Raw genomic sequence first — 26,958 nt, forward strand, 5'->3', positions numbered from 1 at the left:
ACCTTAGATATTTGTATTCAGAAGCTATTACTGTGTTTACCTTAGGGAGAAAGCATATATTTAACTCTTCCAATTAACTGTGTGCTTCAGTAACAAAGTTAAGCATTCAGCATTAAGACTGAAAGAAATCTGAGTCGTAATTAAGCTTGTATCCACCACAGATTAAAAAATAACTCTCATCACCAAATCATTGTTAATAAGGCACAGTCAGACAAGTACTAATAGACTGGCTACCAACTCAGCTCTACTTGTACAGCCTTCCTGCTGGTCTGTCAAAAACAATATCAAAGTTGTTTTTCCTGTCTGCTCCTGGGAATTTTCAAGAACAAGACCGAGCAATGAGGCAAGTAAAAGAACAACCATGCAAGGAGGTTTGGCATTTGTGACAGATTCTGAACATCTGCAGAGGAGTTCATTCTGTAAGTGGTGTTCACCTCTCATTATTAACATGGTGGCCAACTGGGATAGGGAAGACAGAAGTGGTATAAACAGTGCCTGTTTGTAACAGAGGCTCTTGAAAGGATTGTTTTTGTTTTTAAACAGAAAAAAAAAAGGTGTTCGGTATGCTTTCAGGTGAAGACATTGCATGCAGCAATTCCCACAGCTTTCAAAGATAATCTAAATTGGATTCTGAAATTCCCCTCTGCTACCCAGAAAAGCTGAATGTAACAGGAGGTTGCTTGACAACAGGTCAAATATCAGGGAAAGAAATCTCCATTTAGATAATGAGCCGGTACTGCCATCCTATTTAGCATTCCTTATTAGAATGAAAGGACGTTTTGGGAATGATAATAGCTCAGACAACCACACCAGTATTTTGGCAGGCAGTAAGTTCAAGAACTCTGAAGATGCCGAAGACGAGATGATGTTTGAAGAACATGAAACTATTCATACCACCAGTCAAAGAATTATAAAAACAAAAAAGGGTGGGGAGGGGAGATTGGGGGACAGGGACAGGACACAGGAGAGAAGCCTTACCTTCCCCTCTCAATTAAATCTTTGAGGACTAATTGTTTGAGCATAGCACTGTATGGCTTCTGTGGACTACGGATGCGTCACAGATACTCTTAAGAATCATCACTTAAAGCTGTTTGTTTTCTGTTTTAAGTCACTTTGAACAAAAATACTGCATCCATTCCCCTTCAATAACCAAACTGAGCGTAAGAATCATTGAGAGCATTTCTGATACAGAAGTGTATCACATACTAAAAGATAATATTTTATAGATAATACTGTAAATCAAAATTAGAATATACAAAAGAATTTTAAAAACCTTTTGCATAGCTGAACTCATAGTGCAGGTTTAAGATAAGAAATCTTTAAATGAAGCAGTCATACCACATGTTGAATATCAAATACATTCTAAAGCACTTTACGGAATGCCTGAGTTATCAAGCCTAGGAACTGAGGATACAGGATGTTAATGACAAGCAGCCACATACAGAACACAAAGCAATAAGTTTAAATCAGACTTTTTTGGTTTGTGTAGCCCTTTATTAGCAACTAAAATAGAAGATATCTGTTGTACATCACGGGTAGTAACTGACTATACTGGAGTTTTATTATATTCTAATACAGGATCATTTATAAATGCATTGTTTTCCTTTTTTCTTTTATTAAAAAGCTTCCACCCCTTTTTCCATTTACAACTTGCAAAACTATTCTGAAAGCTGAGTACATGTGCACAGGTCTGCAAAGAGTGCAAATTTAGGATATGGTAAATGCTTTACATGTTGCATTTTTAAGGACTGTCTGCCGCCATACCTTCAGAGCCATTACCTTTTTTTTTTTTAAAAAAAAAAAAAAAAAAAAAAAAAGAACAACCCACAATGTTTTGATACCAGCCTTCCTTCCATTGTCCTAAACAAGAAAGCATTTTTAAATGAGTTGAAACTAAGGAAGGACTACACCTACTAGAAAAGAAGAAAGTTCTATTAGTTTGAGGTTTCAGTATACCCAAAGACCAGGGACTGTATCTTTGTAAGGGCTAGGCTGGGACCCCGTATACAGAGTGTGTGCAGGTGCCATCCCTGAGCATTCAGAGGTTCAGTGGACCATAAGTGCTCCAGCTGCGTAACTCACTGAGCTGTCTTGCCAGTTTCGACACTGGCTTGACTGAGCATAATTCAAAAATGAAAAGCTCATATTCATTCCATTCTTCTGGAGCTCATTGATAGCCTGAGGAGAGTTAAAAAAAAAAAAAAAAAGGATCAGTGAAATATTTCATGACATTTTCTAGATCTCAGTCCTCCCACTACCCCCCTGGGAATTCCTTCACACTCCCTTAATAAAACAAGAACCTCTGAGTAACTTGTGGAACTAAGCCATTTCTGTGCTGTTTCATCCACCAATGCTCCCCACACCACACTAGGTATATCCATGGAGCTATATTAAGCTATACCAAACAATTGTTCAAAACAGAACTAAAAGCATGGTTTCCAGAGGATCTCTGGGGAATTTACACAGAAACAGGCATAACCAGAAAAAAACACCACTATTAACACTTCTTCAATAGCTTTTTTTCCGTTAAGGAAAAAGAATGTATCAAGTATATTAAGTGTGAAAACTGAAAGAAACCAACAGTTCAGCTGAGATTAATTGCCTAACTAATCATTATTTGAGGTTAAGAATTGGGTATTTATGTAGCGTTCAGCCATAGTACTGAATTTTGGTACATGCATCCCCAATATTGGTATTGCTCATATAAACTTTTAGAGGGCTCACTTTAAAAGATTCCTCTTGATAATGTTCATACATTTCCAGTGAATTAAGTTTTCCCCCATAAAAAGGTTAACATGCCTCATGTTTTAGACTTAAATGACATTAAAAATATAGTAGAGATTCACTCAAGCAATATGATGAATCTGCAGCACTCCATAAGTAAAGCAACTGTGACCCAATTTAAACAACTAAGTTAAGGCAGGTTTATGCCTGCACTGCATCACCAGAGCAGAATATGGTAGCTAGAAAGTACCACTTTACTCATAAATTTATGGCAATTACTTCAGATTAACAGTGCACTGCACTCATACTTAGAGGCAATTTCTCATCATATTTGTAGAAACTCAAAAATACTGTCACACATCACAAGGCATCTATGATAGCTAGCTAACAGCAATACTGAACAAATACATACATAAAGTCTGTTTGTAAGTATTGGTTCATAACAGTATGTACTACTTCATGGAGATGGATTTTGTTTTAAGTGCCAAGAGAAAGTGAATGATTATTGCACTGAAATTCAAAACGAACGCGGTACCTCATCTCCCTCAGGCAACTGAAAACCTTTGCCCTTGTAAGAGCGTTTGCCTATGTGCAAGACGAGGAAATTAGAAACCAAACTGAGAACACTTGGGGAAAAATAAATTAATTCAATGCTTGCCACTTTAGGGCTAAGGAATACTCCAGCAATATTACATTTAAAACAAATGCAAATATTTTGCTAGAAGTTGTACTTTGGAACACATCAAAAATTACTTACATTTAATAATACGCCAATAGGATGTCTTCCACATATTGTATTATGGTATTTCTTCAAGTAATTGCTAAAAGATACAGGATCTAGTTGCTCTATAATGTTCATACCCTGAAAAAGAATTGATAGCCGTGATTACTTCACACATAAGCAGGTGTTCATGCATCACCTACTTATGACAACATAAAGCACTTGAGAAGTAAAAACCCTCTATGTTCTAACAAGGGTATCAAGGGAATCTCAGTGTGTGAGAGTCTAGCTTGTAGTCTTCATGTTGCCATCTCCTAACAAGCAAAAAGTGCAGGAACTCTTCCAAAGCTGTCAATGATCCGAAGATCTGTGAAGCTATCCTTGTAGACATCAATGAAGCTGATGTTAAAAAAAGCTCCTCCCGCAGACTAGATGACCCCCACCTCCACAGATGCCCTGCTTTCATAGGATTTTGCACTCCAATATCAAGTTTACAAAAAGAGCAATGCAGAAGGAAGCTTTCCTCCATCTCTTCTCCCTATTAACAGGGATCTTTACAGAGCACTTGCCTCAGACTTACAGATATCCAAACACCCTTGACAAACCATCAATACACACGTACCCTGGACACATCAAGCATTCAAGGCAGTTGACCTGTGCACAGGCTGGTCGTCTGCTCGGAGCATGAAAAGCAGATGCAGAACATTTCTAACCACAATGGTGCACAACAGAACCCTATGAGCCAGGAGACGATGCCCCCACGTTCCATGAGGCCGTCGCACCTAGACGGGCTTTTTTTCCATCTTAGTGAGACCCATGATCCCACAGTTAGTTATACTGTCGAAGCCAACACTTTGGTACAAAATAAAGCTTTCCACACATACAAACATTTGCATTCTCAAAAGGCAAAAAGAAACCTGCAACTGGCAGATACAGACTATTCTTGCTCTATCCCCATCTAGCAAAGCAAATACGATTAAAGTAGTTTAAAGCAGGTCTAACTTAATTATTGTCTGGGTTTCATCATGGCTTTGCTATTTTAGCTTTATTAGCCTCCATTCTCTGCTGTTTTTCCTCCCTCTGAAGATGATTAATCCCCTTCACCAGGTAAATGAGCCCCAGACACTTACTAATTCGGTACAACAGACAGCTATGCCTCTTGCATGTAGTTAAGAAACAGAGGTTTTCCTCAGAGACCATAAAAAATACACTTTGCATGGGAACAATAGGAAGTCTAATATTAGAAAGCAAGATCAGAGGGAATTTCTCCAAAGGCTTCTCTTTCTCTGATTGTCCCAACCCCTTCCCCTGCTTTTAGGGAAGTGTAGGTGAGAAAAGGAGAAATCCTGAAGCAGTCAGTCTGTCTGAAGTCTCCACCTCAGGAGTGAAACCTCTCAAATACTCTGCAAGGGCGTCGGCTGATCTGGCAGAGACGCCAATTATTCAGGCTGGATCTCAGCTTAGCACGGAGGAGCTAGAGCTTCCCCAGAGAGTCAGGGAGGATTAGGTAACAGCAACCATAACCACCACCTCTGTGTAGCTTTAAATAAAAACAGACATCAGATGATTTCATAAAGAGATCGATTTTATCGAAGAAATAAAACCGAGCTATGCTGACCAACTGCTGGCAAGAGTTCAGTTCTTCCAGGGTCGTGGACAGGGTGTTTGGGCCCCTGGCTGGTAACTACAGCTGTTACTCAGTCCAGACCTACAGAACCTGAACGATTGCCAAAAAACACAGGTAGCTATTCTCTGACCAGCAGTGATTACACAGACATCATCGCATTTGTAAGACGTTTAAGAAACATGTCTTTGAACCTTCCACTTGTTTGTAAACAGCACATGGCAATATACAGCTAGAGAAAGCAGACCCAAAATCTTATCTGTATTCTCAAGTGGGAGCAAACATGCATAAGGCACTTCGTCAGATACTGAGCAGCTCGTAAGGACATATTTTATCCATTAGTAAACACTCCTGTGGCTTTTTAAACAAAGAAGAATGGCTGCTCAATTGAGGGGCGTATATTATAGCTGTAAGTCATCAGAACACACCGTGCACTTGCATTTGAGCATTTGCCTCAAGTGAATGGCCATGGATTTGTCAGAATGCCTTGTAAGCTTATTTCAATGCACAGATCAGCACTGCAAAACATTTAGAGCTACAACACAGTTCATCCCAGCAAATATCATCTGAACTCCATATACCACGGATTTAAGAAAAGCCATAGGAAAGTGGTATTACCCTGTCAGCATTCAGCTGTACTGAACTAACGTATATTTAAAATTTTTGAATTCTGGCAAAGAAGCAAAGATTCCCCAGGTTGTTTCTCAGTCTAAAATGACTTTGAGGACGAAGGGAATATTTCTGTCAGGTTGTGTTTTGTTTATTCCGGAAAAAGTATGAAGCTAGTCAGAAATTACCAGCATTCAATGTAACTGTTCTGAATCATGTTCAGCTGTATTAAAATACGTGACAAAAAAATCACATGATAAAGATGCAAACTATCGCACAGCTCTGTAGCTTATCATCTGGTTATTATGGCACCCCACAGCAATAGCACAGCTCAGTTACCCAGACATTATAAGTGGCATCTGCAATACCCTAGCGTACTGCATATCATATCATTAAAAGCCCTTACAGTCTACAAAATGATCCCTCCAGGACCAAGTATCTACCAGTTCACAAAAACTCTAGAGACACCCCTCACAGGCTTATTTTACACTATAAACCAGTCAAAGGGTGGTAGAAGTTCAAGTTTGCAACCAGATACCTCAGCTGCTTCTTCATACTTAAATACCAAAAAACTAGTAGTAGCACACCTACGGAACTGGGAATAAACTTATGTTCAGCACCAGTCAGTCCAACTCCCCTTGCACGTATGAATCACTGGGACCAGGAGATGAACAAGCAAAAGGAAGCTCACTGGCTGGACACAGTAAAGAACGGAAGGCACAAACTCACTGTCTTGGATTATGCCCAAGCTAAAATTTCCTCCTGGGCTGAAGCACCACGGGAGGTGCTAACACACCGGAGCAGCACCGCAGAAACCTCTCGAGTTCAGCATTTAGTTGGAGCCACCTCAAAAGCAGCGAGGCTGCGCACTGCTTCTGCACAGCTCTTTGCCTTATCCTCCCCCATGTCCCTTCCCCTCTCAGTACTCAGGGAAAGAAAAACCTCCCATTGAATTGATCGAGGTGGAAGGTTTCACAGCTAGATAGAAAATGAGCAACCTGGCAGAGCGGATTGAAGCACACAGTCTGCATTTTCTGGCTAGCCATAATCAATGCATAATTACTCTTCAGTGATCTATTAGGGAATACTCCCCAGCTCTTCTGTAAGAAGTTGACAGTATCAGGCTGTGATTTACAAAGAGTGTTGTGCATCAGCTGCCTCACTGCAGCTCTTCATTTGAGGATTCCTCCCCAAGGCCCCCCCGTTAATCAGGAGGACACGTACCCTGGCTGTGGTCAGGCTGCAGGGTGCACTGAGGCACCTCCAGGGCAACGGCGAGCTCGCAGTAGGAGTTGCCACGGAGAAGCTGATGCTTCCCCAGCAGTATTTAGTACTCCGCATATTTTATGCTTGAGTCTAAGGGCTCTAAATAAAATAAAGTAAATGAAATTCCTCACGGTGGTAATAGATTACTAAATCTTCAATGCCCAGAACATTTCGCGTTGCTTATGCACTAGCTAGGAAAATCTCACACACACTTAAGGTCTGGTCTAAGTAAGTAAGAGACTGTTGTCCCCTAATAAGGGGATTTACATTACTTTCTCTTTGGAGAAGCCTGGTGGTTATAACAATTGAGTCTCTTTAGCACGCCAAATCACATCAGAAAAATTTAACATTCATCTAAGGAAAGAGGAGGTAGCTGAGCAAAACACGTAAAATTGAATGAACTCCTCTGGCAGAACATTACAGGGAGATCTTTGTGGCATTGTGCCCGATGTCCCAATGATCACATAATACTGCTAGAAAGAAACCTCCGAAACTCACAAGCCTAACCTGCTCTGCACGGAATTTGGATGTGGAATCATATGTCCACATATGCGTGGTATTAGCCCCCAGGGGAAAAAACAGCGTATTGCCATGCAGCATGTTTAGTTTTGAGACTGAAAAAAAGTACTTTTAGAGTTAGTAAACCACGTACAGTCGGCATCATTTTCAGCAGTGTTACAAAAAGTGTCATTTCCTGTTGGCTGAGTAACTACAAAAGGTAAGATTTAGCACAAAGCAATGTATTCACCAAGAGTAATTAAATGCCAAAGTCCAGTCCTCCTACAAGCTTTCAGTGCAGAAATTAGCAAGAGAAAACCAATGTTTGCTAATGCACCTTAATCTGCTCTCCTACAAAACAAACAGAGCTGCAAATTCTGGGACTCCACAAAAACACTCGTCCTCATAACAGAGAGAAACCTCTCAACTGAGAATGGGAATTATTAGAATTGGCGGAAGTAGAACAAAGGCAAATTTTATTCTGTTTCCATTCCAGCAATGAGTGGTGAAAACTGAAGATGTTAATACGGATACAGAAAGCAAAAAAAATCCAGAGATTTCTCCAACAGACTTATTATTTTATTCCTTCAAGACAAGTGGAGGGGAGAGGGGGGCATGAAGAGGAGGAGATAATAAAAAACATGCCCTAAATAACAACAGCTGTCTCTTCCAAGAGATTTACAAAAGTTACAGAAATGATCTGATATTTTTAGTTGAATTTTAAAGCCATTTGTTTCCAGGAGAATTGCTTCTCTTCTGTAGTTTAAATATAGTTTTGAAAATTAACAATTGTTTTTTCATTTTAAAAAAAATCCTTGGCTCCTGTGATTGATTGCAAAGAAAATGCAACAAAATTGGCATCATGCTCTTTTGTGCACTTAGCATTCCCTCCAGCCCTCTGCCAAACCTGGAACAAAGTACAGCCTAGTACTCTTCCCCACCACCTACTACAGCGTAGAAGGGGGGGGAGGGTTAAGACTGCTCCCAAGGAAACAGGGACTTCCATTTTCCTAACGAGCACAATCCACTACAGACTGCCCTCTTCAAAATGAGCGATGCTGAAACCACTGACATAATGACAGTGCTCTTTCCATATACAGTTATCACAGCTATCAAGTCTGAACTACCACAATACTCAATAAGTTTCATTGCTTCCCATAAACACAAGAAGGTGTATGGACAGAAATTCAGTTACACTAGTGGATTTCAAGTAGGTGAACATGCATTTATTCTCAAGTGATGTTTACTAGATTATACCCACAACAGACTGTGCACACTCAGTAAAACAGAAGATATTAGCTAAAAACAACAGCTAAGTTCTTTCTCTGGTAAGCAAAGGAAAAGTAAACATTTCATGAAAATCACTAATCTGCAATACTTTGTTAGAGAAATTTCTAAAGTGTTCAAAGTAATGTCAAGTACAGGAGAAATTTGTTAGTTAGTTCCACCAAATCTGAAAACTTACCATTTTATCTAGGTGCTCAATGGATCTATAAATTTCTCCTTGGGATTCATCATAGTAACTGTAACGGAACCTCTGACCTTGAAACAAAAATCATGTATAAAATAAAAAAGGGAAAAATTGTAGCTAAAACACTCCCTAGTACTTACAAAGTAATTGAAACTATAACATCTGTAAGTAGTAATCCTCATTTATTTCATACTTTTTAGCTCCACTGAGGAAATTCTAGGGCAATCATCCAAGCAGCAGCCCAGAACTGAAGTAAAAGAACTACATGGGAAGGGCAGCTGTACTTGAAAAGAAAAACCTGCTATGTAGAAATGACACTGCAGTACCACTTATTAATTGCCTGTTAATGCCTTGGACTCCAATTCTATAAATTAACAAGTAAAGCAGCATTTTATTTTATTTTTAAACTATCCCTCTTTAGGCAAAAGAAAACTCTGGAGTCAAGCTACTTGTGTTTGCACAAGAATACCCACTGTAAATAAAGGTTAAAGGAAGAAGTTCATGACAATTCAATTAACAGTTCTAGATGGTTTGTTAGCCACAACAGAGCACAGGTCATTCTTATATAGCTCCAGCTATTCCACAGTTCAAAGATGAGTAAAACATGAACTTAATTACATAAGATGACCAAAGATGACCATGAAAAAAAGAGAAGAAGGTCTGTTGTGTAATATCAAACATATGTTTCTGAAGCAGATCCTTTTCCAGTTATTGTCACACTTATAAGGAAAACAAAGCATTAAAGCAGAAGGACAGAAGTCAAGGCTTTTGAAGTTCTGCCACCAAGATGAACTGGGGTAACTCTGGTGAACTGGCAGAAATACTCCATTTGCTATCTTACCCAGCAATAAAATATACAAAACTTATTTCCAGCAAAGGGGGATGTTGCCATGTCTAGCGACTTTTTACCTAGTTAGCTTTGCAAATTCCATTGAGATGCTTAAGGGTAAAAAAAAAAAAAAAAAGCAAGAAACTTCAGATACATTTTATTCCAACAGTGAAGAGATGCTTATAAACCATACACCTTCACCACTTCTTTCCTCCACTATACTGAAAAGATGTTACATTATTTTTTAATCTATTGTTCCAAATCTAAAAAGACTTTTTTTTTTTTTAAGCTTTACAAAGGTGCTTACGTTTCAAAGCTACATTTACAAGGAATTAAAATACTTTTTACAAAAGATATTCTTTAAAAAGAAATACACAATATTTATCGTACTACTATAATGGAGAGATGCGAAACTTACCCCAATGGCAAAAGTCAGAAGAAACCACAAAGAGGTTACTAGGATCAGCTAGGTATTTACTGAAGAGTTTTCCAAATTCCTGCTCTTTTGTCTCACTCAGTGCTCCGACCAACACAGGAATAATAGTAAACTCATCCTTATGGCTTACAAGCAAAAGAAAAAAAGGTTGTAATTTAACTGGCATCTTAAGGTTTTTTAGGGCTTGTTAACACATGGCAGAATGACTTACAAGGACACTACTGAACTAAAAATAGAAATAATTTGATAAAATCAGACTATGAAGTTGTTTTAAAGCCTCAAACTACTTCAATTTCACAAAACAACTCCCTCCCCAAAACAGCATCTATTTTTGCTGCAAGGTGAAAACACCAGGTCAAAAAAAAAAAAAAAGATGCAGTGGAACTAATTAATAAGGAATGAAATTCTCTCTGTAAGCGCTGCACAAATGTTGGGTATTTTCCAAGAGCTGTGAAAATGCTCAAAATGGCAGCCAGATATATATTGATACTCCAGCAGAAATATAAAATGCCATAGAGGAAAAGTAAAATAAGACAGGAAATGAAAAGATTGACAAAAAAACACTACTTTTAATAATCATATTTTTTTCTGAAGTACTCATCTGAAATAGCAGTTGTAGACAGACCCCTGATGTCAATGATCCAAACAAATTTAAACTTGCACAGGGAACACCCATAACTATTTAAAATTTTCAGAAATGCCTTGCAAAAAGGCAAAAAACTCAGCTATTCAGGAAGAGTCCTGTAAGAATGTCAAATACTAACTCTATTAAATCAATATAAACGTATAAACTCTTTAATAACGGGTGTTCCAATTTCATTATTCAGGAGTTTGTTCCACTCACAGTTTCTATTACTGCAACAAGTCTTCACCTCTAAGCCTTCCTCCCCAAATTTTTTACTGGGAGATGAGGGACTGCAGTAAGAAAATCCCTATAAAGGGTATTAGTTCTTCCTACTGTACCTTCAATGTTTCAACTGCAGTTTAATGCGCCTAGCGCTCACTCTTGGACAAGTAGTAATTAGCCCTAGTACCTTTCCATGGCTTTAGCAGTATAAGGCAAATGCATTTCAATACTGTGTTCATCTTCATCTGTCTGTAGAGACATACGCTCAAACATTCCAGTCTTCCACAATTCTCCATAAACTGAAATGAATCAAAATAGTTATTTTTACCTCCAAACATAAAAGCAAAATACAGTGCATCATTATCAAAACCAAGTCCATTAAATCAAGTTACCTGCCTCCAAGAGTTGTCAACATAAACCACTTGGGTTTTTTTAATCAGTTTCGGATTAAAATTACATTAAAGTCAGAGACACAGACATAGCTTACTCAATTCACAAATAAGTGTGTTAAATCAGTGGCCTAGTTAGTATACAGAAAGATTTTCAGTTATGATACAAAATCTAACCAGCAGAATAAACCATTTGAAGATACGCATGCATGGGTCTAATCATTGAATTCTTATTTTCCCATACTACATCATAATGTTTCAAAAAGAGTTGATTAGCTGAGTCATTGCTGGACATATTGCTCTTTAATCAAATTTACCATTAACTGAACTATGAGGTCTAGAGACAGCAAAAACTGACTAAGTAATCCACACCTATAGGTTATCTTTCTTCCTCTGAAGTGCACTTGGTGAAATGCAAACAGAGTGATCTCTGCATTGGAGAACAGTCCACTTGCTGAACAGTTTGACGTCTGCTTTGTTCTCCATTCCATGAAGAAGTTCTACAAAAACTGAAACATTTGTTACCTACGGTAATGTCTGCAGGCACTGTGCAGAAAGCCTGAACTAGCTTGATTCATCACAGCCATAATGAAATAGCAACACAAATTTGGCTAATTAGCTCTACCGAAAACGCTAGTGTATTATTTAAGTATGCCTTGAAATACATGAATATTAAAACATCAAGATCATCTTCATTGCAGTTCTAAGCTTAGTCTGAAAGATTGGTGTTTCATGGACTAAAGGTTTTAGTTCTCTAAGTATTTCACTACTTTGAAAGTCACGTGCAAAAGAGCATCCAAACACAGCTAGCTTGTTGTTCCATCAGTAGAAATAAACTCGAACCAACTCAAGTGCTATCTTCTTTGCAGACAGAATACTGTACAGAACGGTTGAAGAGGTGTGTAGGGGGCTATTACTCAAATGTAACACTTTTTAATTGAGATCCTTTTTAAAGATCATTTGCCATCAGGCGCACACTCATAACGGGAAAGATAAGCAGAGACTGAGAGTTCTTTACATGCAGGAGCAAAAGACACATTCAGATTTTAATATAGCGATGCCTGCAACCACCAGGATCTTCCAGAAGTTAGCTTTCATTGGAGTAAAAAGTTTTACATTTGTATGCCACAAAAAAGCCATGACGTGCCCAACAATGCGAGGGTCCTCAGCACTGCACTGCCACGGTTAGTACTAAAGCCTCAGCAGTCTACAACACGTAAGCTTTATTAGGCACTTACTCTTTTGGTCAATTCGGAGATCATACAGAGGTGTTCTATAAATGTCCACACTGGAAAGTGCACATCGGGAAAGGGGCACGTGATGGGAAGGCCCAAGAATGAAAATTTTTCGGCTACAACGATTAACAAAAAAGCCCAGAATTTAGACAACAGCAATTGCACAGAGACCTGGTTCAGAGCAACAAATTTCAGAAAAACGCTGACGTACAAAGTGATACTTTCAGCAGTTACCCGGTGGTTAATGGTAGAGTTTGTCTCTACTGTGCATGAGACCACGGATCAATCAATGACCCAGCCTTGCTCAGTATCTGAGAAATGATTTGAGATCAGTTCAATAATGTGTCACGTAGCCTTAAGCCTCTTACACAGGTTACAGATCAGAGGGCACTAATCCATTAGCCATTGAGAAGACTCATTTGAAGGCTGAATTGTAGCCCCTTACAATTGATTTTTGGTTTCTTGCCATGGACCATCTCAACTTGCAGTTACACATCACTGTCAACAACTACAAGCATGTACCTCCAAACTGAGGATTATCGATTTAGCATCTTTATAGAGCCTTTCACTTATTTGATTGGCTTAAATTGGGATTTGGTAAAACTTGACGTAAGGCTATTCCCAAAGGCTGTTGCCTTAACGACAGGGATTTGGACCCACACTTTCATAGCATTAGCTGATACTGGAAGCTTTCACCCATCATCATCATTGTATCATTTCATCAAGTCATCAGTTCCAGGCTCTTGATTAGATGTTAGAGTTCTCCTGCCACAAGACTTGAGAAGATCTATAGGAAATTCAACTTCTTCCAAATCAAGATCCTAAGATGTTATTTCTGCACTCAGCTAAAGCAATGGGATGCATGGAAAGATTTTTTTTTCCCCTTGCATGTGGAATGTTATAGCAATCAATATTAAAATACTAAAGCTGTTGACAGTGCTCACACAAACAAAAAATTCAAGTGTTCAAAACTTTGGCTGAAAGATTAATTATACTCTGCCAAATTCTAAACATTCAAAGCAGTAAACCAGCAAACGATCCAGAAAGTTCAGTCAACTCACTGTGTCACTGAACCTGGGGAATGCAACTCGGTCTGAAAGCTTTAGAGAAACCAGTTCTCTGTCACAGTGTAAGTTATCTTCACTTTGTTTACAATAGCTTCGAATGTATACAAAACAATGTCTTTGGGGAGTACTACGTTTTCTCATAAACAACTGATAAACACAGACAGCTTTTATGATAGCACTGCCAAATACACGCTCCAAGTAAATACTGGAGACATTTTTAAAGAAATGTTGCAGTCCAAATATGTAAGAATTTTAATTATTTCTAGAATAAATGACTTGGTATTTTCAGAGGCAGGCACAGACTACAGAGGGGTTTTGTTTTGTTTTAATTTGGAGATTTTTAAACTGTGGTACTATTAGTAACAGAAGTCCATTTTAAATTATTACAACAAATAACTTTCACTGACTTCAAATATCATATACACACAATGGTCACTTTTTCTCCACAGCAGAAGAGAATCCTGGTAGCATTCAGCCCATAATCCTGCACTGAAAAACCAATGCAGAATTGTGATCAAATATTGTTATACTTAAAAACAAACAAACCTCCCACAAAAACAAACAAACAAACCACAAAAGAGAAACAAAGACACCCTGCAACCAGTTAAATAAACAAGGCTCAGACTTTTATAAAAGCATTGGAGCATCAAAGTAAATTGTGTGTTATTTGCTAGAAGAACACCTTTGGCCCCTCCCTTCCAAAGTAGTTGTCAACAATTCTGAAGAATTTTTGAAAATATCGCTTTATATTTTCTTCTTCAAAAATACTGCAAATTTTTTTCTTTTGTAAGATCCGATCAAACTGAGCATTTACAAGGTGGAAAAGGAGTAATAGATGTATAAAAGACTAAAAAGAATAAAAAAAATCAGTACTTCAAGGTATAAAAACAAAGAACAAGAAGAATTGCATTAAGAATCATCTCAAGCTTTCTAAAGAAAAAATTCAATACTTACGTAATATTAGGATCCACTTGTTTGTAAGCATGGGCTGCACAAGATCCACAATAGGTGTATCCTGCATGGCTGCAAATCAATATTTAATGCGTTAACATTTTGTACAACATATATGATGTTTTAACTATTGTTAAATGTTAATATCTTTATGCCCAAACAACTAAAAATAACAAGAATGATCGAAAAAGCAATTCATGGAAGAGCTGGAAAGCACCGTTACAGTCTTCTACATGGGATATATTTGTTAAATAACTGGCAGTGATTGGTATGTCAGCTTCCTGATCAAAGTACCTATCCTTAATTGTAAAAGATACCAGTGGGCAGACTATCCAACCACATACTACCAGAAACTCATGGGAACCCTAAGAGCACAGCCATAAGACATGGTAACAGCCAGCTGTTGGAGAAAGCTCTCCTGACCATGCTCTGGTGACTGAATAAGGACAGAAGGGTCTGGCAAAAACAAACCACATGTTACAGCAGGTAAAGGGAGTACAGAAACGGTTTTGTCAATGAAGAGCACCTCAGCAACAGAATAAACAGGCACATGGGAAGGAGTGGAATGCAGCACTGCAGCTTCTACAGCAGAGAACAGGACATGCTCTTATTTCCTATCATTCTCACCTACAGATTTTGCCTCATGTTACAACTCCGCTCCAGAAACACCTGTAATTATTCTGACTACTTGTTTCAAACACAACATCCAAAACTTCAGATCTTTAAAGAACATCCACTGTCCAAGGTTCCAGGCCAGGTGGTAGAAAACAGCTCATGATCGCTCAGCAGCACCTTGCAACAGCTCAACTTGAGCTTTCCAAACAACATTTTTAGAGAATGACACTGAAAGTGACGTGTGCTACAAGTCCTGGAACACGCAGAATGTTTGAAGATGCACACTCCCCACTGGCATTGCTGGAGTATTTTGTATTTGTATGTACGTGTGCATTCACATACATACCTGTGATACCTGGAGCAAGTCATCCTCAAAATTACTCCTGGATTTTACTCCAGAACAGTACTATTGTACACACTAGGTACAAAAACAGCAACTGAGATCAAGTGCATCAGCGAGGTAAATTATTTGACAATGCCAACAGAGCCTTCTGAAAGGCTGCCTCTGTTGCAAAATTTTTAAGTCTTTCACAAAACGTTATTAGCTCTATCCCACTTCACAAGAAAGGCATGGGTGAATGAAGCACTGTGGCAAGACCATAGAAAGATATCCAGCAGTTCTGGAAAAAGAACCCAAGTTACCTAACCCACAGCTGAAAGGGCTCTTTACAGATATTCCTACGACAGACTAAGGCAGACCTGGGACAATTTCCTCCACAGATTTAATACTAGTAAGGAATAGTTCTGCCATTATGTTAACACTGTGTTACGACAGGAAAAACAGGAAGTTAATTAAGGTACTTTTTCTAGCATTTCCTTCCTACTCATAATGAACTGGAATAACCAACATACTTTTCCTATACATCTCAACTACTAGAATTAAATTTAATGACATCTAAATAATTCAGACTGTCCCTGTTTCTCCTGTGACCAAAATAAACAAAAACTTTAAAAAAAAAACTCCAACACAAAAGCAAGCCATTTTGGATTGCTGAAAAATGTTTCACTACAGCTGATAAGCTTTGCAAAGTTGTCTTCTTTTTGTTGCTTTTTTGTTTTTTTACCATGCATAGCAGTTCTGTACTACAAGCGCATTGAAAGAGCTGTCATCTAAGGCTGCCATTCCACCTGTCTTAGTGGGTCACTAGGGAAATAGTATGTCTTCCAAGCACCTGTAAGAGGAAATTAATCATATACCAAAACGTGCATAGATTTATGCCACTTCCACTGCAGATTTGAAATATTTAGGAACCGCACAACATTCTTTTCAGTTACAGGCAAGTCTTCACCCATTCTCAACTATCACTCTGAATAAGCAACTGTTTAACAACTCAACGCATACATATGCACCAAAAATAAAGTTCAAACTTACGGTGCAATAATGGCTCTAGCAGGTCTCTTTGTGGACTGTACTTGAGAAAGCCAGCCTTCTAGTTGTGCATTCAGCTGGGGTCCTGTAAAGAGACAAGGAAATACTGAAGCCATAAAAAAAAACTAGAATACCTCCAAAATTAACAAATACAGTCCAACAGATTTAAAGTCATCTTAAACCTCAAACACCATATTTCAACCTTAAGAATGAACAAAAAAAGGGTAAAAACCAACATGCACATAATGTTAAAGTTCATACTAGAAAAGCTTCAACCTCCTAGGCCTTGAAGATCATTTATTGCACATCCATAACAAATCCTCATTGTTTCATGCTGTCTGGATAGATGCACATCTAGAAAGGGTGCCTACTGATCTCAAAAGGGAGGCTAACAGATGATTTATTCTTCCGGTAGTCATATTCCCCAAATTCAGAAGTAAAATGTCGAGACAACATTTGCCAGGAGAAGCCAATATGGAAAGATGGCATGCTTACATACTGTAACCTGGAAAACTGTAAATGCACAGCAGACAGACAAAGTGGATAAAGTGAGGAAACACCGTGCTAATACTAATTCCATAACCACTTCTGATCACTCAACATATACTACAAGTACCTATATTCCTGGCAACATTAGCTTGGGTAATCAGTCAACCCAGCATCCAACATTTTGTTTCCTAAATTCTGTCCATCAACAAATGGCAGTATCATTTGTCAGCTAGCTGAACAGAGAACAAAAAGGCCTTCTAGAAATACAACATTACAAGGCACATTTTTAGTATTTTTCATTACAAAGAAAGCTTTGACATAAACTACTTCTGAAGAAGCAACTCTGGTAAGTACAGCACAACTTTCTTTAACATGAAAAATACAAAAAATCTCCAAGTAAAAATCATTAACCTGCTATTGTTACAGGCTATTATTAGCAAGGAGGGAAGAAAAATACACTTTTTTCAGTTCACTCTGCTTTTGGCAGAACTGGATGTCAGCAGAGTTTGTGTGTAATTTATGACACAGTAAGCTGCTTTTCCTCCACCGTGCACCACATGCATCTTCCCCATGCAGGTGTAAGGCCACCAACTGCCAGGAAAAAAAAAAAAAAAATCAAATTAAATCCCTGAAACTATTTCACAGCCATGTTCCAAACTGACCAGATCTCCAGTTGACAGCTGTCTAAATAGCTGCCCATAGCTGCACAGAACTTAGCAGAGATAGCAGCTTCTGCAGGAGCCAGCCAGTCACTCCTCAGGGATGAAGCTGAGGGATGGAGGGGAGGAAGAAATCAAAGCCACCATTTTTTTTTTCTATCAAGTTTTCCCCATTTCATGGGGAAGGGTGGGACCCTCCTTTGTGGTTGCAGAGAATGAGGGTTTGATGTGGAATGATGAACATCATTTATTGGCTCGGCCCTGTCCAGCAGCAGGTCCCTTTTGGAGCTGGCCCTTATCTAACAGGGGGCACCTGCTGGACTCTTCTCACAGAGGCCACCCCTACAGCCCTGTGCTACCAAAACTTTACCATATAAACCCAATACACAGGTCAAAAAAACAGCATGGAGTAGCCATTGTCACTGCTGTAATGCAGTAACTTTGTGAAATGGTGAAAATATAAAAAAAAACATCAATTTTGTTCCACTGCTCCTGTTGCTTGGGGAAATTACAAGCAGCAGAGACACGCAATGGAGACAAGGACAGAGACAACTTAGAAAATGGAAGCTGTTAGGGAAGATAATGAAAAATAGATAGATCTATTTCCATCTTCTTTCCAAGCTACTAGGAGACTAACAATGCAGTACTCTACTCCAGGCAGCACTGTTGTTATACAGCTAACAGGGAAGATACTAATGACTTTGTAAAAAGTATGACTTTCTAATTCTCCCAAAATCCATACTAGTACTTTCTGAAAAAAGCTCTTTGGGAGACAACTTTTCCAAATATCCATTAACCAGAAACTTCAACTGCCCCATCTTCCCCCTTCTCCCTGAAAGAGGCCCGGTGGCAGCCCAAGTGCAGAAATGCCTGAACCTTTGGGACAGCCCCAGAGCGCCCCAGGACACTCCCTGAGCCAGGCAGGGTACGTGGCTTCCTCTGCTCCTTCTCGAGCAGCTATTTTTGATGAAGAAAGCAGTTAAGGCGATTTATCTTTAGGACGAATCAGGTAACTCTGTGAATAGTTTAAAGACCGAGTGCAGAATTTCTGTAATTTTCTAAAATTGCACATGAGTGTTCCAAGCTTGTGATGTTACAGCCGAGTAAGGCCATGTAGGAGAGCACAATGCCAGGGCTTGCTTAGTCTGTGAGTACAGACAGATTGACAAATTAACATTTTTTCCTAGAGGCAATAAAATACCTAACCTATCTGTATAACCCAAGGGACGAAACTTCTGTCAGGATTTCCTTAAAGACCAGATCAATCTGCTTTCAGATTTCTTCCCCTTTGCTGCAACTTTATGGTGCCTTTTTAGATCCCAAATGCAAGTTCCCATATGAGCAGATACGCCTTTTTTGTTCAGTGTTTTTTTTTTTTTTTTTTAAGTTAGCAGAAATAAGAGATTTGATTACTTTCTCCAAAAGAGTAACCCAGAGGCAGCACAGAGAGTACAACACATCTGTGTGACTTTTTAGCTAAACCCAACCCAAGAGCTCCCAGCCTACCTGCAGCTTCCTGTTCTTGCAAATACTTCATGAGGGACAGCCTAACACTGGCATTTTCTTGTTACCAAATTACCTAAGGACAAAAAACAACTGGTAGCATCAACTTCAAGTGTTTGGAGAGGCTTTTCTTCTAATTTATCAAACATGACAGTGCTTAAGGCATAAGTCAAAATATTTTAATTAAATTTATACAATATAAACAAACCCACATCACCACAGTAGGTATGCTCTGCCATATGGAATTACATTAAAGGAGATGAAGAGCTTCTTCAAGAAGAGCACTACGTTTTGTTCATGTGCAGATTTAGGCTGAACTAAAATAAAGCCTTTACAAACAGTCCTTGAGACAAGTGAAGTAGTTAGCTCCTAAGCTGAGGAGCAGGGAGGAGGAATAGTGCTGCCTACTGAAACTACGGCAGCGGTGGGACACAGGAGAGGTCCCTGCCTCTTCAGCAGTAGGTGGAAAGCCCAGCTTGAGGAAAACAGCAGATTGAGCACTACTGGGTTTTTTGTTTGTTGTTGTTTGTTTGTTTTTTAAGGCTAGTAGGACAGAAAGCTTTAAATGGATGCAACTTCCATGCTCAGTCAACTTTTAGGCACTGGCATTTGTGCTACAGCTTCAGCATTAATGCTGTAATAGAAGAGGTTCCATTGATGTACGATAGATTAGGCAACAAAACACAAGCTTCACTGAAACATAATATTGTGACCTGATTTCAATCCTATGACATTAGCTATAAATACAGGCTTGTAAACTAAAGAATGCTGAGTTATCTGCGGATATTTCACATCCTGTTTTGTTTAGGAAGCTAGCAGAAGTTACACCAAATCAAGAATTATTGCAAGTACAGACCAAGTTTTCACCAGACAGATTTATGAAGACAGCTACAGACAGCTTCTGTACAAATCTCCTGGCAAAAAGACGTTGTTTTTACAATCAGCATCATCCACTGCAGTAAGCAAGAAGGAATCCTTCCATGTTAAATACACGCCAACGTTATCCAATGAATCAGACACCTGGCAGTCAGGCACTTCGGTTCATCACCTCAATTTACAGCTGTCAGAGTACAGGCTTTGTGGCTAAGCCAACCTAGCACATCTTCCCCACAGCCAAGCTCACCTTGTGGGATGAGACTGAAGCGCTCCTGTGCCACGTGGCAATGCAGCACGCTGGAAGCTCGGTAGCAGTGGCTGCTGTGGCCAGAGAAATGCAAAACCTGTCCAGGCTGCTGGGCCAGATGCGGTGCTTGCTCTGAACCATCGTTCTCAGTGAACGCTGCTTTTGTTGGACGAGCATAAAGCTCAACCAAAATTCTGAGCAGCACCTGGGAAACCTGCTCGGAATCTCTCAGCTGCACGTACACAGCACTTGCAGCAAGGCAAGCAGTGGTGGAACACAACGATAGTAATGACTTTTTTTTTTTTTTTTAAATGTTCTGTGCTTTGTTTTCAGAAAATGGCGAATAACCAAAATGCAGAGCCTGTCCCCAGCTTACACACTTCCAGCTGGTCCTCATCTAATTATCTGCTACTCTACAGGAACTAACAGTTTTTTCTGCACCTTAGTCCTTGTATCTTTGCTTTACCTTTACCCATAGATGAGGAAGTCTACGGCTTAGAAGGATTTATAATACGTATCACAGCAGATATACTTGTTAAGTCTTCGGAATTGGGAGGTGTTAGAAAAAGCAAGGTAAGTAATAGCAAAACCTCGTGGGGCGAGCACACATTACTTTCATCACTGGAATTACTTTCATAACTGCTGGCTCCTCAACTTTGAAGAGGAATACATAACATTTAATTGACTTGGCAGGCAAACTGCAATCTGAAACATGACAGACGGCTAACAAGTTTATCATCATAGTTAAAACTGAAGAAAATACAATGGTAGTTTTACAGAACACAGGCCCCACTTGAAAAAAAAAAAGAACTCGAAAAAAAAAATGTTGCAGTTTCTAAACTGCAACAAAGGCCAAATCCTTGAATAAAGAGCAAGCTTTGTATGTACAAAGACTAGGATTTGTCAGGAATAGAAAATGATTTTCAAAGATTCCTGTTGATGAGCACATTCTCTGCTGCTGCCATATAGGCTCTTCCAATCCTGAATGCTGATGAAACAGTGCTATCAGCCTAAAAGCAAAGCAGAAGCTTACTTACGCAAACTACAGAACTGAAAAAGAAAACATTAAGATACAAGTGAAGATTATACTCAGGCTACACAAACTCCTATTACACACATTGCAAGAAGAACATAAAACAGCAGGTAATGCTTGAATGAGGGAAAATAAAGCTTAAGCTGTAACAAAGCATTGAAACCTGCTTTGGTGGCAGTTCCCACTAGCCTGTCCCAGTTTTCCTGTATTCCACCAGCTCTTCAATTGCTTTTGCTGAAAGCTATTGGGAAATAAAGTCAAACACTGCCTCCCATCCGCTATGAGCATCGGCCAACACGCACCTCCACAGCTTTATGAAATACCTTCCTTCCTTCCCAGTTAGGCCATTCCGAGATCCAAACCAATGCCCTTCTGCTTTGTAGCTCCATCAAAGCAATTTGGGCTCTAATGAGAAAATGCTTAGGTGATAAATGCAATCTGAATTTGTCAAAGTATTCGCTAGGTGATACTTGCAGGCCTAGTTTAACACCATTGGGAGCACGCCAAACGTGAAGCTCTTTTTCACTTTCAGTTGTACTGCAAAAATTGAATCCACATTCTTTACTTGGAGTGTCTTGCTTCCAAGTGTATTTAAGTGACTCATCCAGAAACAATAGCCCGGAAATTTTAAATTATTTTGGTATACTTTTGCAGTATACAATGTTGAATAATACAGTTGCATATTAATGTTGTGTTCCTTGATCAATTTGTGAAAGATAAAGCAGTGACGCACTTTCCACAGGATTTCAAAAAAAAAAAAAAAAAAAAAACACAGAAGGCCAAGTGGAGAAGAACATAATGCTTATTATTTAACCTTGCAAAGCAAATAATTTATATATTCGCAAGACAGTGCAGTTCGTTGTTGCAAGGTAAGAACACTTGTGCTTGGCTGTATTTGAAACACCCCAGCTAATATCACAACATTACAATTTTGTGATCAGTGAATTAACAACCTTGCTCCTGCACAAAGCTCCTTTCACTAGTTCTCACAACAGGTCGCTGCTCCCTCTCATTTCAGTGACCCTCACATGCATTTTGTATTTATTTTTCTGGATCCACCCATTCAAGACCATTCACAAACATCACGGTGATGAATTACTCCTACATTACGTTTATGAATGAGCCTTGATGAGTTATTCCAATTTGTGGGAATGTGCCAGGGCTCCTGGCACACCAGAGGTAAGGACTTCCAAAAAACTTGCATGAAACAGTGTCCATCTTCCTCAACGCCCTTCCTGCATCTGTGTAGGCTCAGACCCAACACTCTACAAAGGAGCGCCTCTGCGCTGAGCTGAGGTAGGATGCCGCAACTCTGAGGGTCAGCAGAAGACATCCCAACAGCAGCATTCACCCTGAAATTGTGGGCAGCAAGCCTGCTGAGAGGACAGCAACTGTACCAGGGCAGAAGGTGTTATATACCTACTGTGTATTGTGCGTTCAGCTTCCTCTGGGGCACGTAAGCCAAGGCAGCAGTAATGAGTACTGTGAGGTTTAACCTCTCTTCAAACATGATCTGTGTGCAGACAGAACGCTGGCTTGGCTCATCACACCAAACTCTCTGGAAGACAGTAAATGCAACGGCCTTTCAAGCCAGTACAGCAATTACTCTGACAACTGGTGTTTGCATCGATAAGCATATGGAAATTGACTTTCTCTGAGGTCAAAGGCTACCAGAAAGCACACCTCTGACCACTAAGGCTTAGTCACAGAGATCAGAGAAATAAACCATACCAACGACAAACTCGTTTTCCAGGACATATTTCAGCCCGTGCAGTAGTGCTATTCACACACTCAGTTGGATTTTGCTTGTGTGATCTGCAAATGCTTGCTAAAACCCTTGGTGTTTGTCTGTATCAGCACGCCACTGACGGGGAAAGGCTGCGACAGGACTTCCCAAACACCATTAAGCAGCGCTACAGCACTTGGTCAGCGCCTCCAGGAGGCAGGTGAGGCAAGCCAGCTGCCTTGGGCACTTAACCAAGCACATTAAGTGCCCTAACGTGTGATATCTCACTTGTGATGGCATGCTGTGCACGGAGTAAGGAGAAAAGCGAGGTGGATACACACACGCTAATAGTTGTTGTTGTTTCTTCAATGCGTGGATCAGTTCCACACAGAACTGGCTCAATGCTTACAGCACCTACTTGCAGGAAGGAGTAAGCTGAGAGAGAACATCCACACCATCCTGCAAACAGCCCATATTCAGGACAGCGTGCCATGCCTGTTACACTTTAGCTGCTCCTTTTGTATCTAGGAATGCATCTGTCCCGAATTTGAAGCCATGGGAAATGATACCATTTTTGTTTCATGTTGTCCTTAATCTTCTCCTTCCCCCTGCTGGTCAAAATCAATTTCTCAAGAGGTCTGGATGATAGGTGGTTGAATTACCCCAGCAGGATTCTCTTCCAAAAATAAATCAGTGTAATATTTTTCACCACAGAGCGATGATATTTTAAGAAAAAATTCTATGTGAGATCAGTGCAACAGGTTGATCATTTCCAGAGTATGCTTCTCTCATTTCTGAGAGTGTTTTCAGCAGCTGCCATATACCAGGTTGCTGTGCCAGAGAAGCAGTGGCCTGCCACAAACCATTTTAAACCTTTTTTTCAAAAGCAGACACATGGCTCAAAGCCTGCAAGTGAGAAAATAGGTTATTTAGACCAGTAGCCTACTATTGGCAACAGTCATATCACTATTTCAGTCTGGAAGCTTACCTGTAGAGCTTCCCATTCTCACTGCTGCGGAGGAGGAGGAGGAGGAGCAGCACCTCTATCTGTCTGACCGAGCTGACCTCTGCAGGGCCACATCTGAAGCCCACTGACACGCTACACAGACTGCTGTAGCATCAACACGCACTTCCCCACACCAAGAGTTCTTTCTACAAGAGAAGGTCTGAAAAATTCAGCCAAGACTGCCAACATCCTCAACTGCAGAACCTTCCCAAGCAAGTTCTCCCTTACAACAAGGCGTTCTGGATGAAGAACACACAGGAAGCCAAGCGATACCACCACTGCAAAGCAACTTCATCAACGAACACAAGTCGGGAGTGCTTTCTACCTGGGCCATCACTTTCCCTCGTGTAACCAAGTTGTTTACTTGCAGTAAGTCATGACATGCTAACATGCAGATGTGCCTGGGTGTGCTTAATTACGCAGCCAGTCTCACTGGCTCCGAGAAGTTTATTAGCATCATGTAATTAGGTGATGTATTCTCACTAGAGCACAGTGCATGTTTATGTTTTCCAGTGCAGAACAGCTCGAGAGTGCCTATCCCATCGCTGGAGAAAATGGAAAGGGGAACGAGAGCCTCCTTTCAGCAGAAGCAATTGCTGCCCCACAAAAACGATCAGCCTCTAAAGACAAGGGACAGTATTTCTTGTAAACCCTTCTACAAGGAAACAACAAGAAAAAAACACTCCAGGACTCCAACAAAACGTCCAGGGTGATGCCTCAAGTTCCACCCTCGGGTACCAGGCACCTCCGGATGAGCTGCCATGTAACTGAGGTCATCCTCACACAGCCTCTTCAAAATGCTTTCAGATGTAATGATTTTGAACACGTGCTTCAGGAATCACATTTCTTATTGCCCTTCTGGGCAGGCGGAGAACGCTAATACAGTCATCTTAGCTATGTAGCAGGATGAGGGTTTCCAGAGCATCTGCTTGCCCTGTGTAAGCAAGCTCAGCTCTATAGAAATAGAACAGTTTGCTGCAAATGGGAAGCTTAAATGCTAACTGGTTTATATATAAAACCCATAAATCACTTCTGGGCCTAGATGGTAAGCACAAAGAGAGTAGGTAGGAAGACTTGACAAGATAGTCCCTGGAGAATCACAGGAATGCACCCAAGAACTATTACAGCTCCAACTCGAATCCCCGCCTCAGCTGCATCCCTGGAGCTACGTAGGTTGAAACCACATGGTAGAATGCAGACTTTCCCCAGGCAGCAGAGTTGAGGAAACAAGCCCATGTTGGGCTAAAATACAGGATGCTACATCACGTCTATGGTGAACAGATGCCCTCTTGGTCCTCTTTTGTTCCCTCTTCAGTTTTTATGGACCCTCCCTAAACGGCCCTCAAAAACGAGTCCACCAGCAGCACACACCGGGCAGTCCCCTCGCGGAGCGGGGAGGGCTCCTGCTCTCACATACCCTGTGCTGATGGCACGTGATAGCTTTATGATGTCTCTTCCTGTAGAGCTGTTTTCTTGTTTAAGGAAAGCCCTACACAGGAAAATAACACCTCCCAAAGCTCCAGCCTATGCAACGTTAACCACCCACCCCAACCACACACACCCCACAGTTACCATTTACCTTATTACAAGTACAGTCACCAGAACTTGTTACAACATGATTCAGTTTAATATTGTGTTTTGTTTTTTTTCCTGTTTTCCTGCATCGGAGGTGCCTGGGCAGCCACCTCACACCTCCTTGACGAGCAGTAACCAGAAGGCAGCCCAAAAGCAACCAGAGCAAGGTGCTTCTGGCTGCCCCATCGCAGACAGGTCGTACTGGCCAAACAGGTCACGCACACTTACCATGGGGCAGCCTCACGGAGCTGGGCACTGAATTAGTATGGGGAAAGAAAAAAAAAAAAAAAAAAGAAAAGAAGAAAGCACAGTGCCTATGCTTTGTAAATGAATTATGAAGAAACTCAAGATCTTGTTTCATTTGCAGTATCTTGGTATGAAGTCCAGTACAAAAAAGACACAGAAGTGTATGTAAGGTCATTTAGCTGTTCCACTGTGCAAGGCATTTAGCTGCCATACGAATAAACGAAGATGGAAATAGCACAAAGGAGCTTGGAAGTTCTACCACGAAGCCTTCGCGTTTCATATACCCTTGCATACGTTTACATGCACCTTTGGCACGGCTTTGTCTGCTTGCTGTACGGAGCGCTGCCTGCCTCTCCAGCCGGCTGGGAGCCCCGTGGCGATGCAGTGCGAGGAGCAGCACAGCCCGGCTCGCAGCGCCAGGCCCCGCAGCCCCCTCCATTGTTGCCTCCAGCCCGCGGAGCCACCCCCGGCGGCCCGGCCCCTCCCGCAGCAGGACGAGCACCCCTGGGGGCTCCTTCGCTTCCCTTCCCCATTCATTCCTCGTTCTTTTATTTCCCTTCGCACCTCGCCCATGGCTGTGCCGAGCCGGGCTGCGCCTCCTGCAGCCAGGCACCGACCCCTGGCCCTGAGGCGCGCTGGCAGCGCCCAGCTCCACGGCCCCTGCCCCGACACCCCCCAAATTTCCCCTAAACCCCCCCAAACCCCCGGTACCTGAGGCTGTGTACCAGCTGCCGGCGTGGCTGGCCTCCCGGCAGAGCACGCGGTTGGACATCTTGCTGCCGGAGCCGCCTATGGTGCTCGGGGGAGGCGCAGGGGGACGGGCCCGGCCGCGGCGGCGGCGGCAGCGGCGGCGGCGGCGCTGCTGCTCCCCGTCCTCCCCCGGAGCGGCCCGGGCCCGGCGGGCGGAGGAGGAGGCGGCCGGGGGCGGCGGGCGGAGGGCGAGGGGA

The 26,958-nt window shown here is 40.9% G+C and overlaps 1 protein-coding gene across 2 annotated transcripts; it reads right to left on the reverse strand.

Moving 5' to 3' along the window:
- Positions 1 to 1,472: 1,472 nt before the first annotated feature.
- Positions 1,473 to 26,932, reverse strand: MEMO1 (mediator of cell motility 1). 2 transcript variants are annotated; one of them, XM_068676395.1, is made up of 10 exons: positions 26,723 to 26,835; positions 19,306 to 19,378; positions 16,655 to 16,736; positions 14,671 to 14,739; positions 12,653 to 12,765; positions 11,213 to 11,324; positions 10,161 to 10,303; positions 8,908 to 8,984; positions 3,482 to 3,586; positions 1,473 to 2,178 (listed from the first exon to the last, which is right to left on the reverse strand). In XM_068676395.1, the coding sequence occupies exons 2-10, from the start codon at positions 19,334 to 19,336 to the stop codon at positions 2,047 to 2,049; spliced, it is 864 nt and encodes a 287-aa protein (XP_068532496.1). In that variant the 5' UTR covers positions 19,337 to 19,378; positions 26,723 to 26,835; the 3' UTR covers positions 1,473 to 2,046. The 2 variants fall into 2 exon arrangements, with proteins under 2 accessions (XP_068532496.1, XP_068532495.1); XM_068676394.1 differs by lacking the exon at positions 19,306 to 19,378 and having other exon boundaries at positions 26,723 to 26,932.
- Positions 26,933 to 26,958: the final 26 nt, after the last annotated feature.

Source organism: Anas acuta, chromosome 3 (assembly GCF_963932015.1).
Source record: "Anas acuta chromosome 3, bAnaAcu1.1, whole genome shotgun sequence".
In the NCBI taxonomy this organism is placed as follows: Eukaryota; Metazoa; Chordata; class Aves; order Anseriformes; family Anatidae; genus Anas; species Anas acuta.

Coding starts and splice junctions, on each gene's coding strand:
- MEMO1 (XM_068676394.1), bottom strand. CDS start 26,783: ATGTCCAACCGCGTGCTCTGCCGGGAGGCCAGCCACGCCGGCAGCTGG. Junction 10,304..11,212: donor ACTGCTAAAGCCATGGAAAG/GTACTAGGGCTA, acceptor TTTGCTTGTAAG/CCATAAGGATGAGTTTACTA. Junction 3,587..8,907: donor TTGAGCACCTAGATAAAATG/GTAAGTTTTCAG, acceptor ATTCTTTTTCAG/GGTATGAACATTATAGAGCA.